Here is a 17,274-nt window from a genome sequence, read left to right as displayed (position 1 = left end):
CATACAAAAGAACAGATGAAGAAAAGAATGGAAAACAATTGAACAAGGTCTCAGGGAACTAAATGACAGCAAAAGACACACAAACATACATGTCATAGGAGTCCCAGAAGGAGAAGAGAAGGGAAAAGGGGCAAAAGGAATATTTGAAGAAATAATAGAGAAAATTTCCTAACCCTATTGAAGGACATAGATATCCGTGTCTAAGAAGCACAACATACTCCCATCTGAAAAAATCCAAATAGACCAAGTCCAAGACACATAGGCATAGAATGTCAAATGTCAAAGACAAAGAGAGAAGTCTGAGAACAGCAAGAAAAAAGCAATGCATAACATATAAGGGGTACCAAATAAGATTAAGAGCTGATTTCTCACCATAAACTATGGTGGCAAGAAGACAGTGGTATGATATATTTAAGATACTACAAGAGAAAAATTTCCAGCCAAGTATCTTATATCTGGCAAGATTGTCTTTCAAAAATGAGGGGAAGAGTAGAATATTCAGAGATAAACAGAAAATGAGAGAATTTCTAAGCAAGAGATCAGATTTCTAGGAAATACTAAAGGGTGTGCTAGAGCCTGAAAAGAAAATACAGGAAAGAGGGACTGGGGAACATTCCATACTCATGGATTGGAAGACTAAATATCATTAAAATGTCAATTTTATTCAAATTGATATACAGATTCAATGCAATCCTAATAAAAATTCCCCAAGTATTTTTTTTTAAATTGAAAACACTATCACCAAATTTATTTGGAAAGGTAAGGGGTCTTGAATAGCCAGAAACATCTTAAAAAGGAAAAGCAAACTCTTATCTCCAGACTTTAAATTATATCACCTAGCTATAGTGGTAAAAACAGCATGGTACTGGCATAAAGACAGACACAGAGACCAATGGAACCAAACTGATGGTTTAGAAACAGACCCACACATGTGTGGTCAAGTGATTTTTTACTAGCCTGTCAAACCCACACAGCTCAGGCAGAACATTCAACAAATGGTGCTGAGAGAGTAGATATTCATAACCAAAGAAGGAACGAGGACTCCTATCTCAACCTTATCCAAAAATTTACTCAAAATGGATCAAAAACCTAAAAATAAAGCAAGAACCATAAAGATTCTAGAAGAAATTGTAGGAAAATATCTTCAAGACCTGGTGGTAGGTGGTGGATTCTTAAAGGAGATAAGAGGAGGACTGAGATGGACTAGTGATGTTTAGTTTATGTAGATGTTTTAATTAACTTTACTATAAAAGTGTGAAAATGTATAGAATGGATGGTAACAAATAGTGAGTAATAGCTAGTTTATAAAAGGGGATGTGGCTGAAAATGGTAGTCTAGGAATATAAATGCCAATTGACAGAATGCTAGAGAATAATCTAGGAACTGAACAGCACAGTAAACCAAAAGGTGGATGAGAACTATGGTTGATGGTACAGATGCAGGAGTGTGCTTTGTGAGCTAGAGCAAATGTACATCACTACTGCAGGGTAGTGGGAATGTGGAGAAGCACAGGGAAAATAAAACTGGGGTGACCTATGGACTGTGGTCAGCAGTATTAATATAATATTCTTGCATCTTTGCCAAAGATATACTGTGTTGATAATTGGACAGTATGAAAAACGTGTGCCAAATGTACACTATGGATGTGGTAATAATCAGATGATATTATCTTATCTATAACAAATATCGCACCACAATGTGGTGTGTTGATAGAGGAGTGTTGTTTGGAAATTCTGCACATGTGCATGATTGTTTTATAAGTTTACAACTTCTGTCATAAAAAATATATTTAAAAAATAATAATATGGTAGGTTGGGGGGAAAATACACCAAATGTAAGATGACTATAATTAGTAGTAAGATTTTGTCACTATTCTTTCATAATTTGTAAGAAACGTCTCACAACAATGCAAGGTGTTGGTGGAGAGTTGATGTATGGGACCCCTGTATGATGTTACACATGTTTTGCAAGTTAACAACTTTTACTATGCACTTATTGTTTGTGCATGTTCATATATAAATGATATACAGATAATAATAATAATAGGGTGGGTTGGGAGGAAATACTTTGGTTAGTAATAATATTTTCATGATGCTCTTTAATCATTAGTTAAAAATGTTTATCAATAATGCAGGGTATTGGTGGTAGGGTGAGTTATGAGAATCCTGTATGGTGTTATATGTTTGTTTTGTATGTTCAGAACTATTACTATACACTTATTGTTTATGTATGAGTGATATACTTCAATAAATTTTTTAAAGTAGTGAAAAAAGAAAAAAGCATGTAGGTAGCTAACACTCACAGTTAGACTTGTTCAGTCTAATTAAAGAAAGCAAATAAATTACTTAAATCTGTAAATGCCATTTTAACATTATAAATTAGCAAATTTTTATATTACTTATAATTAGCAAAAGCAAAAATGCTATGAAATGAGCACTCTAAATTATTGCTCTGCCAGGGTCAGTTTGTAGCATCTCTTTGGAAAGGTATTAATTTGTTATTAATACTTATATTTCTATTTGTTTTCAAAAGCTTTAAAACAATCTATTCATAGGAGAAAAAAATTATATATATAGAAAAAGCTCTATGCATAACTATGCACTCAAATTTATTCATAATTTTAAAATAATGAAAACAAATATAATTTTAAAAATTAATAAAATACCTAGTCATTAAAATTAATTTTATGGGGACTCAAAGTCACGCAAATTTGTTCTGCTTAGATTAAAAAAGGAGGTTAGAAGATGATAGATGTAATATATAAATAAGCATTTATGGTATAATAAATTATACAATATATTAGTGGATTATGTGATGGTATGATAAATTATGTACGTACTATTATATAATTATATATAACATATACACTGTGTTATTTAATATTATGTAATATATGCTAATTTATTTATTATAAAAATAACAGAAAGACATAATTCACATGTTAACAGTTGTTTTTGTGTAGGTTTTTCTTCCGTGATAAGCTTTTCACTTTGTTTCAATATAAGAAAATGCAATTGAACAAAATAATCCATAAAAAGTATACTAGTAAGAATATATTAATAATGAAATCAGTCTCTTGAGTGATTTTTAGTTTGAGGTAATTTCCATCACTACATCAAGTACATGAAGCATAATTTTCATGCATATGTTTAAATTATTTGAGATATAGAAATCTTGGAAGCATTCAGAAATCATTTACAAAATGAAACCTAAGGGGAGAGGTCAGAAATATGTGAAAAAAGAAAACCATGGGGCAGTACAATAATGTGCTTTTTAATTGGAATGATTAGGCTAACCTAAGGGAACTTTGAAAAGATCCTTAAAAAAACACAGTGGAGATATTGTTATAAGTATTGCACAAGCATTTTTTAATTACTGAAATCAATATTAACTCCTATTTTATCTTAATTTCAATTTTACCTATCAAATATTGATAGCATATTGATAAATAGTATTTTCCTGACAGTTGAAGTGATATTTATTTAATTCCAGAATGAACAGATAAACTTTAAAATTTAGCAAAAGTATCAAGCCTTTCCAAAAGTTCACAATATATACATTTCTTCTTGTGGTAAGAATAGGTTTTTAAAACAATTGGCAAATGCTCTAGCATTTACATAACTGAATATAATTTATATTCCAAGAATTTTTAAAAAATATTTTCAGTAATTACCTTGCTATATAATCTCTTTGCTGTAGACATAATGAAAAGCATTCTGAGTATTAATAATAAATAATAAATCACAGATTTGCTACTTTATTGCTACCTTCTTCCTCTCTGATAACATTTACATTAGATTTGTCATTGGACAAATACATTTAGAGACCTTGTTCTAGATTAATGTAATTTTGTGAAATGCAAGCAAATACATAGTTGACTAACATATAAATAGATAAATAGATTCAGTCTTTTTTTTTTTTTTAATGTAAAAAAACATATTGTAGAGGAAAGTTTCTCCCCTTGGGAGACATTTTCTTTTTTTCAAGTTTAGATTACTGTCTGCATTTCTTAGGCCAATAATGTGTAACATGGCCACCCCACACTGTAAATTACCTCCCTGAATGAAAGTTCCATTACATTAGTAAGAAAGAAACTACAGTGTGTATATGACACCAGCACCCTGCTTCTATTAGGAACCCTTAAGGTTTAGGAAAAATTAAACCAAAACTCAAAGAAGAGCTGCAAAACAAAACCAACCTTGGTGGAGTAGCTTTCTAAAGCAGCTGTTTGGGGGACCCAGGAGAACAAAAGAGCATCCTGCCACAGCCTTGAAAAAATGGAAAGAGGAGACCACCCATCTGCAGCAAAATTGTGGAAGTAGAGCATTTCACACTATGGAGGCCAGTGCCCATCAACTCTGCCCCCAGCATGAGGGGAAACAGGACTGACTGAAAATCACAGTGAAGTTAGGGATTGGCTTCTTTTCACAAAGACCAGATTGTAGCCCTAACCTAGGATCCAACCCTACCTCCCACAGGGAGGAAGCTAGGGGGACTTCCACCAGCCTTTCCAGTTAACTACAGGTGCTTTTGGCCAGCACAGACTGAATAGTCAGACACCTGGAGCTCCATTCCTGCACTCCAATAGGATAAGAGAGGAGCTATATTTTCTCAGCCTCTCGGGGCAACTGCAGGTGCTTTTGACTTACACAAACTCAACTTCTAGGCACCTGTGGCTCCACCCCCACCCCAAATAGGACAAAAGGTACTGTTTCACCAGCCTCTCTGGGTAATTGCAGGGTTTTTTGGCTCACACTGAATAGTCAGACTGCTGTAGCTCCATCCCCACTCCCACAGAGGATAGGAGTGGAGCTATTTCCTCAGCCTTTCCAGGCAATAGCAGCCTGCACAAATTGAACTACTGGGTGCCTGTGGGCCCACCCCACCACCCAAATAAGATAGGAGGGGGCTGGTGTTTACTCAGCCTCTCTGGGCAACAGTTGACCCTTTTGGCCTACATGGACTGAACTGTTAGACATTGGTGGTTCCTTTCCCACCCCCTAAAGGGCAGAAGGGACAGTATTCCCTCAGCCTCTCAGGGAAGCCTGCATGGCATACATTGCTGGCAGAGAAGGGAGGGGGGGCTCATGCTACATCAGTCTACCTGGACAACTGTAGTTATTTTGAACCTGCATGGCATACATTTCTGCCCTCACCTGCAGCTCTATCTCTGCCCCAGGCAAGGGAGGAAGGACTGTGAATCTTCATCAGTCTCTCTGGTCAACTACAGGTAGCCTTGACTTGCACAATTTGGATTATTGCACATGGCTGCAACTTTGTCCCTACCCCTGGCAGAGAGGAAAGGTGGGAGAAGCTTCATCAATTCCTGGAGCAACATGGGCAGCTTCAGCCTCCACAGCTTACAGCACCAACTACATTTGAGGCTCTTACTACACAACTAGCAAGGGAGAAATGGCAAATAAGCTAAACTAAAGAGAAAAATTGTACTCAGAATAAATACATTTGTAAGCCAGATGCCAAGACACCAACAAAAAATTACAACCCACAGGAAGATATGGCCCAGTTAAGGGAACAAGATAAGCCTCCAGATGACATAAAGGAGTTGAGACAACTAATTATAGATGTTCAAATAAATTTCCTTAATAAATTCAATAAGATAGCTAAAGAGATTAAGGATATTAAGAAGACACTGGGTGAACCCAAATAAGAATTTGAAACATATGGATAAAAATAGCAGATCAAATGGGAATGAAAGGCTTAATAAATGAAATTAGAAATACACTGGGGGCATATAACAGGAGATTTGAGGGTGCAGAAGAAAGGAACAGTGAGCTTGAAGACATGGCCTCCAAAAGCAAACATACAAAAAAGAGATAAAGAAAAGAATGGAAAAAATTGAACAGAGTCTCAGGCAACTAAATGACCACAAGAGATGTGGAAACATACATGCCATGGTTGTCCCAGAAGGAGAAGAGAAGGGAAAAGAGGCAGAAGAAATATTTGAAGAAAAATGGTAGAAAATTTCTCAACCCTATTAAAGGGCATAGATATCCACATCCAGTAAGTACAACATACTCCTATCCAAATAAATCCAAATAGACCAATTCTGAGACACATACTAATCAGAATATCAAAGGCCAAAGACAGAGGGAATTCTGAGAGCAATGAGAGAAAAGCAATGCATAACATATAAGGGATACCCAATATGATTAAGTGCTGCTTTCTTATAAGATACCATGGAGGCAAGAGGACACTGATATAATGTATTTAAGATACTGCAAGAGAAAAGCTGCCAGTCAAGAATCTTATATCTGGCAAGATTGTCTTTCAAAAATAAGGGCAAATTTATAATGTTCACAGATAAACAGAAACTGAGATAGTTCTAACAGAGACTGGCTTTGCAGGAAATGCTAAAGGGAATGTTACAGCCTGAAAAGAAAAGACAAGAAAAAGAGGCTTGGAAAGAGAGTCTAGAATGAAGATTGTATCAGTAGCAGTAACTAAATGTGTTAAAAGAGTGGTGAAATAAAATATGATAGATAAAACCCAAAGGTCAAAATGGGTGAAATAAGAACTGCCTTTACAGGAATAACATTGAATGTTAATGGATTAAGTTCCCCAGTCAAAAAATGCAGACTGTTGGAGTGGATAAGAAAATATGAATTATCTATATGCTATCTGCAAGAGAATCAACTTAGACCCAAGGATACCAATAGATTGAAAGTGAAAGGTTGGAAAAATGTATTCCATGCAAATAGTAAGCAAAATAGAACTGGAGTAGCAATACTAATATTGGAAAAAATATATTTTAAATTCAAAACTGTTAGAAGGTATGAAGAAGGCCATTACATATTAATAAAAGGGACAATTCATCAAGAAGAAAGAACTATACTAAACATGTATCTAACCTGAATGCTTCAAAATACTTGAGGCATACCAGAGCAAAGATGAAGGGAGAAATAGATGTCTCTATAATAATAGTTGGAAACTTCAATACACCACCTTCATCATTGACTAAAACATCAGGGCAGAGGGACAATAAAGAAACAGAGAGATTGAATAATATGATAAATGGACTAAACCTAATAGACATATACAAAACATTGCACCCCCAAACAGCAGGATATACATTGTTTGCAAGCACTCATGGCTCTTTTTCCAGGATAGACCACATGGTGGGTGACAAAGCAAATCTCAATAAATTCAACAAGATCACAATTATACAAAGCATTTTGGAAATCAGCAACAGGAAAACACAAATATATAGAGATCATACAACATACTCATATAATCAGTGGGTCAAATTAGAAATTTTGAGAGAAATCAATAAGTATCCTGAGATGAATGAAAGTGAGAACACAACATGTCAGAACCTATCAGATGCAGTGAAGTCAATCCTGAAAGGGAAATTTACAGCCCTCAATGCTTACATTAAAATAGAAGAAAGTGCTAAAATCAATAACTTAACTACACAGCTGGAGAAACTAGAAAAACAACAGCAAACTAATCCAGAAGCAAGTAGAATGAAAGAAATAACAAAGACCAAAAAAGAAATAAATGAAGATTAACAAAATTAATAATCCCTTAGTGAGAATGACGAAGAAAAAAGAGAGGAGCTGCAAGTAAATGAAATAAAAAATGAAAATGGAACATGATTACTGGCCCTATAGAATTAAAAGATTATAAAAGGATACTATGAACAATGTTAACCAAAAAACTAGACAATGTAGACAAAATGGTAAAATTCCTTGGAACATATGAACAACCTACACTGACCCCAGAGGAAACAGAAGGCCTCAACAAACCTGTCACAAGTAAAGAGATTCAAACCATCATCAAACAACTACCCAAAATTTAGTCTACTCAAGACTAGATGGTTTCACAGGTGAGTTTCACCAAGCATTCAAAGATCTAATACCAATCTTACTCAAGCTTTACCAAAAAATTGAACAAGAAGGAATGCTACCAAACTCATGCCATGAAGTAGATATCATCCTAATACTAAATCCAGATAACGATATTATGAAAAAAAACATTGCAGACCTTAAATGAATATGGTTGCAAAAATCCTCAAAAAATACTTGGTAATTGAATCCAGCAACACATTAAAAGAATTATCCATCATGAACAAGTGGGTTTTATATCAGGCATGCAAGGTTGGTTCAACACAAGAAAATCAATCACTGTAATACATCACATTAATAAATCAAAGAAGAAAAATCATATAATTCTATTGATTGATGCAGAAAAGGCATTTGGCAAAATATAGCATCCTTTTTTGATAAAAATACTACAAATATAGGAATTTAAGGAAACTTTCTCTACATGATAAAGGCCATATATGAAAAACCCACAGCTAACATTGTGTTCAATGGTGAAAGTTGGAGAGCTTTCCCATTGAGATCAGGAACAAGGCAACGGTGCCTACTGCCACCACTGTTATTTAATTTCTTGCTAGAATATCTAGCTAGAGACATCAGAAAAAAAGGCATCTAAATTGGAAAGGAAGAATTAATTTCCCTATTTGCAGGTGGTATGACCCTATATCTAGAAGTCCTGAAAAATCTACAATAAAGCTGCTAGATCTAATAAACAATTTCAGTAGAGTGTCAGGGTACAAGATCAATACTCAAAATTCAGTCATGTTTCTATACAGTTATAATGCTAAATCTGAGGAGGAAGTCAAGGGAAAAATTCCACTTACAATTACAACTAAAAGAATCAAAGATTTAGGAATAAACTTAACCAAGGATGTAAACCATTTGTGTTCAGAAAATTAAAATTAATTGCTAATAGAAATTTTAAAAAGACCTCAATAATTGGAAGAACACTCCATGCTCATGGATTGGAAGACTAAATATCATTAAGATGTCAATTCTGCCCAAATTGATATACAAATTCAATGCAATCCCAATAAAAAGTCCACCAGCATTTTTTAAGCAAGTGGAAAGCACAATGATCAAATTTGTTTGGCAGTGTAAGGGGCCTTGAATAGCCACAGACATCTTAAAAATGGAAAAAGGGAAGTTAGAGGACTCTCACTTCTCAACTTTAAATCATATCACCAAGCTACAGTGGTAAAAACAGCACAGTACTGACATTAAGATAGACACATAGACCAATGGAACTGAATTGATGGTTCAGAAATAGACCCTGACATCTATGGTCAAGTGATTTTTGATAAGCCTGTAGAACACTCAACTGGGGCAGAACAATCTATTCAACAGATGGTGCTGGGAGAAATGGATATTCATAGCCAAAAGGAAGAAAGAAGACCCATATCTCACACCTTAAACAAAAAATCAAATCAAAACAAATATCTAAATGTAAAAACTAGAACCACAAAGCTTCTAGAAGAAAATTTAGGACAATATCTTCAGGACCTTTGGTAGATGGTGCATTCTTAAACCTTACGCCAAAAGCAAGAGCAATGAAAGAAAACAAGGATAAATGGGACCTCCTCAAACTTAAATGCTTGTGATGCAAAGGACTTCATCAAGAAGGTGAAAAGGCAGTCCACTCAATGGGAGAAAACATTTGGAAACCACGTATCCAATAAGCATTTGATTTCCATTCTATTTAAAGAGAGCATACAACTCAACAATAAGAGCAAGAAGGCCCATTTAAAAATGGGCAAAAGATTTAAATAGACATTTCTCCAAAGAGGAATTACAAATGGCCAAAAAGTACATGAAAAAATGTTCCATATCACTAGCTATTAGGGAAATGCAAATCAAAATGACAATGAGATATCATCTCACACCACACAGAATGACCATTATTAAAAATAAAATAAAACAAAGAAGAAAATATGGAGAGGATATGGAAAAATGGGAACACTCCTTCACTGTTGGTGGGATTGTAAAATGGAGAAATTTCTGTGGAAGACAGTGTGGCAGTTTCCCAGGAAGCTAAATATAGAACTTACATATGATCCAGCAATTCCTCTATTAGGAATATATCCAGAAGAACAGAAAACTGTGACACAAACAGACATAAGCACACTGATGTTCATAGCAGATTTATTCACAATTGCCAAAAGATAGAAACAACCCATGTGTCCATCAATCAATGAATGAATAAACAAAATGTGGTGTATACATATGATAGAACACTGTGCTGCAGTAAGAAGTAATGAAATTCGAATACATATGTTAACATGGATGAATGGATGAATCTTGAAGACATTAATGTAAGTGAAGTAAGCCAGACACAAAAGGACAAATATTACATGGTCTCATTAATATGAACTAAATATGAATATAAAATGCATGGAGTTAATACTGAGGTATAGGTTATTAGGAGATAAGGAGAGGGACTACTGATGCTTATTTTATGTAGACGTTTTAATTAACTTTAAAAGTGTGAAAATGGATAGAGTTGAAAATACCACATTATAGTTAGTAGCGGCTGGTTTATAAATGGGATTGTGGCTGAAAAGCATAATATAGGGATGTTAATGTCAATTGAAAGAAAGCTAGAGAATAATCTAGGGTGTGAATAACACAGTGAACCGAGAGGTGGATGAGAATTGTGGTTGATGGTACAGATGCAAGAGTCTCCTTCTGTGAACTAGAGTGGATGTATGTCACTATTGCTGGGTGGTGGGAAATGTGGAGAAGCATGCAAAAATACAAGTGGTGTGATCTGTGGCCTGTGGTTACAGCATTATTGTAATATTCTTGCAACAATGCCAAAGACATACTGTGCTGATATTGGGGGAATATGGAAAAAATGTGCCAAGTGTATGCTATGGACCATGGTTAGTGGTAATAGTCTTATGATATTATCTTATAATCTGTAACAAATATTCCACCACAGTGTGGTGTGTTGGTGAAGGAGTGTGTATTAGTCAGCCAAAGGGGTGCTGATGCAATATACCAGAAATCTGTTGGCTTTTATAAATGGTATTTATTTGGGGTAGAAGCTTACAGTCACAAGGCCATAAAGCATAAGTTACTTCCCTCACCAAATTCTGTTTTGCCACATGTTGGAGCAATATGGCTGCTGGTCTCTGAGGGTTCAGCCTCCCTCTTCCTCCTAAGGTTTCATGGTCCCAGCTCCTTCAGGCTTTGTCTCTTTCCCTGGACCTCAATTCTTTCCATGCTCAGGGTCTCTGTTGTGTCTATGGAGTCATCTCAATTCCTCTCCTGTATGTTTACTTCCTTGGGGTCCAGCAGCAAAAACTCCAACTCCGCTCCTCTGCTGTGTAGTTTCATCTGTGAGTCCCCACACACCAAGGGGGTGGGAACTTAATGCTTTACTGACATGGTCAAATTAAAGCCCTAATCATAATTTAATGAAGTAAAAGTGAATCCTCTGAAGTTAGTACAATGTTACACAACCAGAGGAACAGACCAGTTTACAAACATAATCCAATATCTATTTTTTGAATTCGTATATAATAACAAATTGCTACAGGGCATTTTATGGGAATTCTGCACATGTGCATTTTTTTTGTAAGGTCACAACCTCTGTAATAAAAACATTTAAAAATAATAAGGTGGGTTGGGGAAAACACACCAAATGTAAAGAAAAAATACATTAGATGCATATAGTAACAGATTTGAATTTGCTGAGGACAGAGTAAGTGAATTAGAGGACAGAACATCTGAACTTGAAAAGACACAACAGCATCTCAGGAAATTAAATGACAGCACAAAATGCACAAATATACAGTTATAGGTGTCCAAGATGGGGAAGAGAATAGAAAAGAGGTAGAAATAATATTTGAGGAAACAATAACTGAAAATTTCCCAACCCTTTTGAAAGACATGAATACCAATATTCAAGGACAACACATTCCAAAGAGAAAAAATTTGAATAGTTACTCAAAGACACCTACTATTCAGTATTTAAATTTCAGAAAAAGAGAATTCTGAAAGCAGCAAGAGAAAAGCAACATATCACTTATAAGAGAACGTTGATAACACTAACTGCTGATCTCTCATCAGAAACCATGGAGGCAAGAAGGCAGTGGTATGATATATTTAAGGTACAAAAATAGACAAAGTGCCAGCCAAGAATTCCTTACCTGGCAAAACTGTCCTTCAAAAATGAGGATGAGAATAAAGTTTTCACAAACAAAAACAGAGAGAGTTTGTCACCAAGAGACTGTATTTATAAGAGATAGTAAAGGATATGCTGCATCCTGAAAAGAAAAGGCAAGGATGAAAGGCTTGGAGAAGAATTAGAAATGAATATTATAGTAAGGGTAAGTAAAAGTTTTAAAAGATAGACAATAATAAGATATGACAACTGAAACCCAACAGATAAATGTACTAATGCCTTTACAATAATAACACTGTATGTTAATGGTTTGAACTCCCCTACAAAAGACAGACTGACAGAATGGATTAAAAAACATATAAAATATATATTCTGTCTAAAAGAAAAAGGAACCCATCTTATATGCAAGGACATACAAATTGTCAAAAAGCACATGAAAAGATGCTCAAAATCACTAGCTATTAGATAAATGCAAATCAAAACTATGATGCAATATCATTTCACACCTTACAGAATGGCTGTTATTAAAAAACAGAAAATTACAAGTGCTGCAATATGGAGAAATAGGAGCTCTCCTTCACTGTTGGTGGGAGTGTAAACTTATACAGCTTCTGTGAAAGACAGTTTGGTGGTTCCTCAGGAAGCTAAACATAGAACTGCCTTTTGATCTGTCAGGATCACTACTAGAAATACATTCAGAAGAATTGAAAGCAAGAATGTAAACAGATATTTGCACACCAATTTCATAGCTGCATTATTAACAATTAATTGCTAAAAGATGAAAACAGCCCAATGAATGGTTGAACAAAATATGGTATAGACATACAATGGAATATTATTCAGCTGTAAGAAGAAATAAAATAGGAATGCATATGTCAGCATAAAAGAACCTTGAGGATATTATATTGAGTGAAATAAGCCAAATACAAAAGGACAAATATTGTATGATGTCAAAGATATGAACTAAATGCAATTAGTAGACTTATGGAATAGGATTATGAAGTGTAGGTTGGTGGGAGATGGAAGGTGGAATGAGAAGGAGGACAAAATGATAGATGTATGTAGACTGTTTAATAAGATTGATTGTAAATATATGAAATGGATAGAGTTGATGGTAACACATTATATTTAACACTGCTGATTTATAAATGTGATTGTTGCTGAAAGGGGTAATCTAGGAAGATTAATGTTAATTGGAAGGCTAGAGGATAATCTAGGGGCTGTATAATATAATGATTTAAGTGGTACATGAAGATTGTGTGAATACTACAAATACAAAAATTTTCCCCTATTACAAGATGTTAAGAATATGGTGATGCATGGGGAAAATACAACTAAAATAACTTATATAGTAACAGTAATGTTTCAATATTTTTATAGCAGAGGTAAAGATGGTATTATATTAATGATAAAGGTCAAAAAAGAATATGAGATTTAGTTTCATGAAATGTGAAAATGATAAAGCTTTTTTTTTTTTTCATTTTCTTCCCTTACAAGGAGACCTCAATCATGTCATTTAGCCATTTCGTGCTCATTTATTAATCTTCTGGAACACTGGAAAAATGATTTTGTTTGTTTTTAGAACTAAATAAGATAAATGTGTCTGGATGAGTTTTTTTTTTTAAACAATGCTTCCATAATTTGTTAAACTGTCTTTTATTGGTAATTTTGTATTTTAAAATTGAAAAAAAAAGTGAAGAAGAAGGAGAAGAAGGTGAAGGAGAAGGAGAAGAAGAAAGCTTGGAGGGGAGAAGAGCAAATTCCTTTGCCACTAATATTTAACTCAAAATGTTAGGGATTGGAAAAAATAAAACACTTTCTGACAAAAATGTACTTTCTCCCAAAAAATCAAAGATGGCTTTCCCACAAACATTTAAAATACTGTTAAGGGAGAAGGTTTCAGAGGACTCAGTCCACTGAAGGCAACAATAGGTCTAATAGAGGAAGCTTTCTCCATGGCAAATGGTCAACATTGGTGTTCTAGATTAGAAAGGGGGTACAACCAAGATGGAGCAAGAGTTTCCTTGGTAAGATATGTGACAGTAGCAATAAAATTAGATCTTTGCATAGTGATTTATAAATATAGGATATATGGCATTGCACTTACTAAAAGTATTTTACTCAGCTTCTGAACAGTGATAACCAAGAAGAAAAAGTGAAATTTACCAGGCTGTCTTTTAACGTATCATCAGTTTGAGATCTAACCTTCTTCATGATACTTTAAAATTTACAATGAACTTGAAAACCAAAGGGATTTGAAGTACAGGAGAATGACATAATATATGGTCTTTACTGAAAAGAAACATTAAGTTTTAAAATTACTTAAGTCCATATATTTCATTTTCCTTTTTCTTCTCATGCATGCTAATCTCACATATATTTAGAACATTGAAAATGCTGATGGTAGTAAAACAACTAGCAGGGGTGTAGCAATTGCAGTACATAAGCATTTGACAAGTCAACATTTTGACATATGTAGTTTGTTTTTAGTTGATCCAAGTATGAAGATTTCAGCTTCTATTTACAGTCTTCTTTACAGTTTTTTTTTTTTTTTTTTGCCAGAATAATCTTCTGTTTTAATGATTTTACTTTCTTTTCCAGGAGGGGTTCAAAATGGGACTAACTCTTGAAGGCACAGTATTTTGTCTCGACCCATTAGATAGCAGATGCTGATGGCAAGAAGAGATCCTGGCTCATGTTACATTTGTTTTAAACAGATATATTTCATTATTACTTTATTACAGGTATTATAAATGTGCCAATATATTTTTGAACTGTTAACTTTTTGAAAATTATTTAAAATTTCTTTATACATTCACTGTTGATCCATAATGTTTTATTTTTCAAAATATTGCTCTGTAAAGTAAATCATAACATTTGTTTCTGTTAGAGATGAATTTATAATAGAAAGACAAATTATCCAAATATCTGCCATGTTTCTGAGTTCTAAATAATTAGTACCTTTTAAATTTGTGTTAATTCTCCAGGCTGCCAGCATTTTTTGATTTCGCAAAAGCCATATCTTAAAGACATCTTATAAAGTCCTAAAGAGATAGACCAATGCAAACTAAATACGTTCCAATTTCAATCCAGTAAACATGTTACCATTCATTACACAGATGTAATTTTGTCTATTAAATGCAGTTTACATCACTGGGAAAATGTAATGTTTGAAAATAATGCCACCACAGCACTAATATTTACCAAGTAAAATAACAAGAATATAAATTCTTATAAGTAAACCAAATGCACTTAGAATATTTATTAGTGCATATAAGGTAATAATGTTAGTTATGATTATTAGTTATATTCTATATATTTTATTCATTTTATACCTAGAGATTGTGGGGGAAAGTTGCTGTTTACAAAATATATAAAATAAAATTTAATTTCTAATGAGATATTTATGACAAAGTCTAAACCTCATCTGATGTGCTATTTCCTAAAAAAAAAAAAATTAGGAATATATGCTGTCTATTGTTTCAATGCCCAAATTTGCATTATAAAATATATTTCTCCTCTCTTAATAAATACTGCTATTTTCTCCCTAGATAGAGACATTTTCTCACCAAAGCTTATTTTGTGATGCCCTATTAGTTTTGAGACTTTAAACCTATGGCACCTATACTATTTGAACTATCAATATTAATTAGCAAAATTAATTTGTATTTATTTTGAGGAAGTTAGAATCTTATTTTGAACAAAAATAAAACTGCTGCTGGATTTAGTCTTCAGCATGAAAAATAAACTTTTCCTTGCATTTCATTTTTTATGTGATGAACCCTGACCTTTAAAATTTTGTTTCCTATCCCTTTACCCAATATGTAACAGACTCTAATTTGTACTCAGAGCAATGAAAATTTATTATCATGGTTTCTAATGTGATATCACATTATAATGGAAATAAATTAAATTCATAAAAATGTGAGTATTAGATTCTGGTAACCCTCAAAATAAATTTTTCTTTTACTCATGGGAATCTTCTTTAAGTACTAAGGTACGTTTTCACTAGTAAAATAAATCAAATCTGAGTATGCAATATTATGTTTGTATGTATTTCCATAATGTTCTATGGTATATATTAGCCTTCTTGTTTGTCTTCTGTAATATGCTAAGATGTACCTTAATTAGAGGGTAGTATATGTTTCATAAAGAAGAGCCTTTATAATTTTGTTTGTCATATAGCATTTTGGAATTTGTATAATGAGAATGTTTAGAAGCCATATCAATGGCTTTTTTTAAACAGATAGAATTTGTATTTTTATTGTATTTTAAAAAGCTTTATGTAATAGGTATATATTTAGTGGCCATTTATTTTCAATGGTAAGCCAATAGAGCATTAAGATGGTATTTGCACATTTAAGATGTGTTTCTTTACCAATTTTTAATGGTAATCAGTTCTGCTACTGGCATGATTAAATAACACATAATGTTATTAACTATGAACCCTTATTTGACCAGTACATTTTTATGAGGATCTGGTTGAAATTGTATTTCTATGTAATCTCAGTGATACGTTTGATTTTGCCAAAAATAAATGTTTTTAAATAAACTCAACTATATCATTTACTCATTCAATAATCTCTAATTAATTTAGATGCTCTGAAGAAAAAACATGACAAATTTTCACAAACTGTAAAATTGGGACCGAGAGAGAGGAACAAAGAGAGAAAGAAGTAAGGAAGGTCTTTAGCTTCTTTTCTTTCATTGCACACACATTTTAGCTTCTTGAGCAAATAGCATTCAGTTGTGAAAACAGTGAACTTGATCCTACTGATGAGAGAGGTCACAATTTGGTTCCTTCTATCAGATTCATCTGGTGAAATAACTGTATCATGAAAATATTGCTTGTCAAAAGTGAGGACCTTTTAGCCTAATAAAAATGCAAAGTAATATTGCTTATTTAAAATGTGGACTCGATAATAGAATTTGAATTGCAGCTAATTGCGCAGTAATAAAGAACTTTTTAACCTATTTTTAAAAAACAGTATATTTTAACACACAGGACACAATATAGAACCTTTGCACACCAATGAAAAATTCATTAATCTTTCATTAAAATTTACTTATTACTCTATGTGAAGTAACATATATTATATAAATAAGAATACCTTTATAAGTTTGCAAACAAATACTTTAAATTGAAGATAACAGGATCCCTGCATTCAGTCACTTTATTGTCATAAAGGAAAAGTAAGATAAGTATATGAATTACTAAATGAAAACCAATACGTATTAAAATGGTGTCTGAACCAAAAAATTCCCTGGGAACATTTATATTTGACTATGTTAATTAGCTGTTGT

At 33.4% G+C, this 17,274-nt stretch overlaps 1 protein-coding gene across 9 annotated transcripts in view; it reads left to right on the top strand.

Annotated features, from left to right (window-relative positions):
* Positions 1–16,527, top strand: part of GULP1 (GULP PTB domain containing engulfment adaptor 1) — a 313,380-nt gene extending 296,853 nt beyond the window's left edge. For all 9 annotated transcript variants that reach the window (XM_004477045.5, XM_071216224.1, XM_058300508.2 and 6 more), the window contains one exon: positions 14,572–16,527. In XM_004477045.5, coding sequence (XP_004477102.1) covers positions 14,572–14,643 — 72 coding nt within the window. In that variant the 3' untranslated portion in view covers positions 14,644–16,527. The remainder of the gene's footprint in view (positions 1–14,571) is intronic.
* Positions 16,528–17,274: the final 747 nt, after the last annotated feature.

Source organism: Dasypus novemcinctus, chromosome 7 (genome assembly GCF_030445035.2).
Source record: "Dasypus novemcinctus isolate mDasNov1 chromosome 7, mDasNov1.1.hap2, whole genome shotgun sequence".
In the NCBI taxonomy this organism is placed as follows: Eukaryota; Metazoa; Chordata; class Mammalia; order Cingulata; family Dasypodidae; genus Dasypus; species Dasypus novemcinctus.
This window is presented reverse-complemented; position numbering and strand designations above follow the sequence as displayed.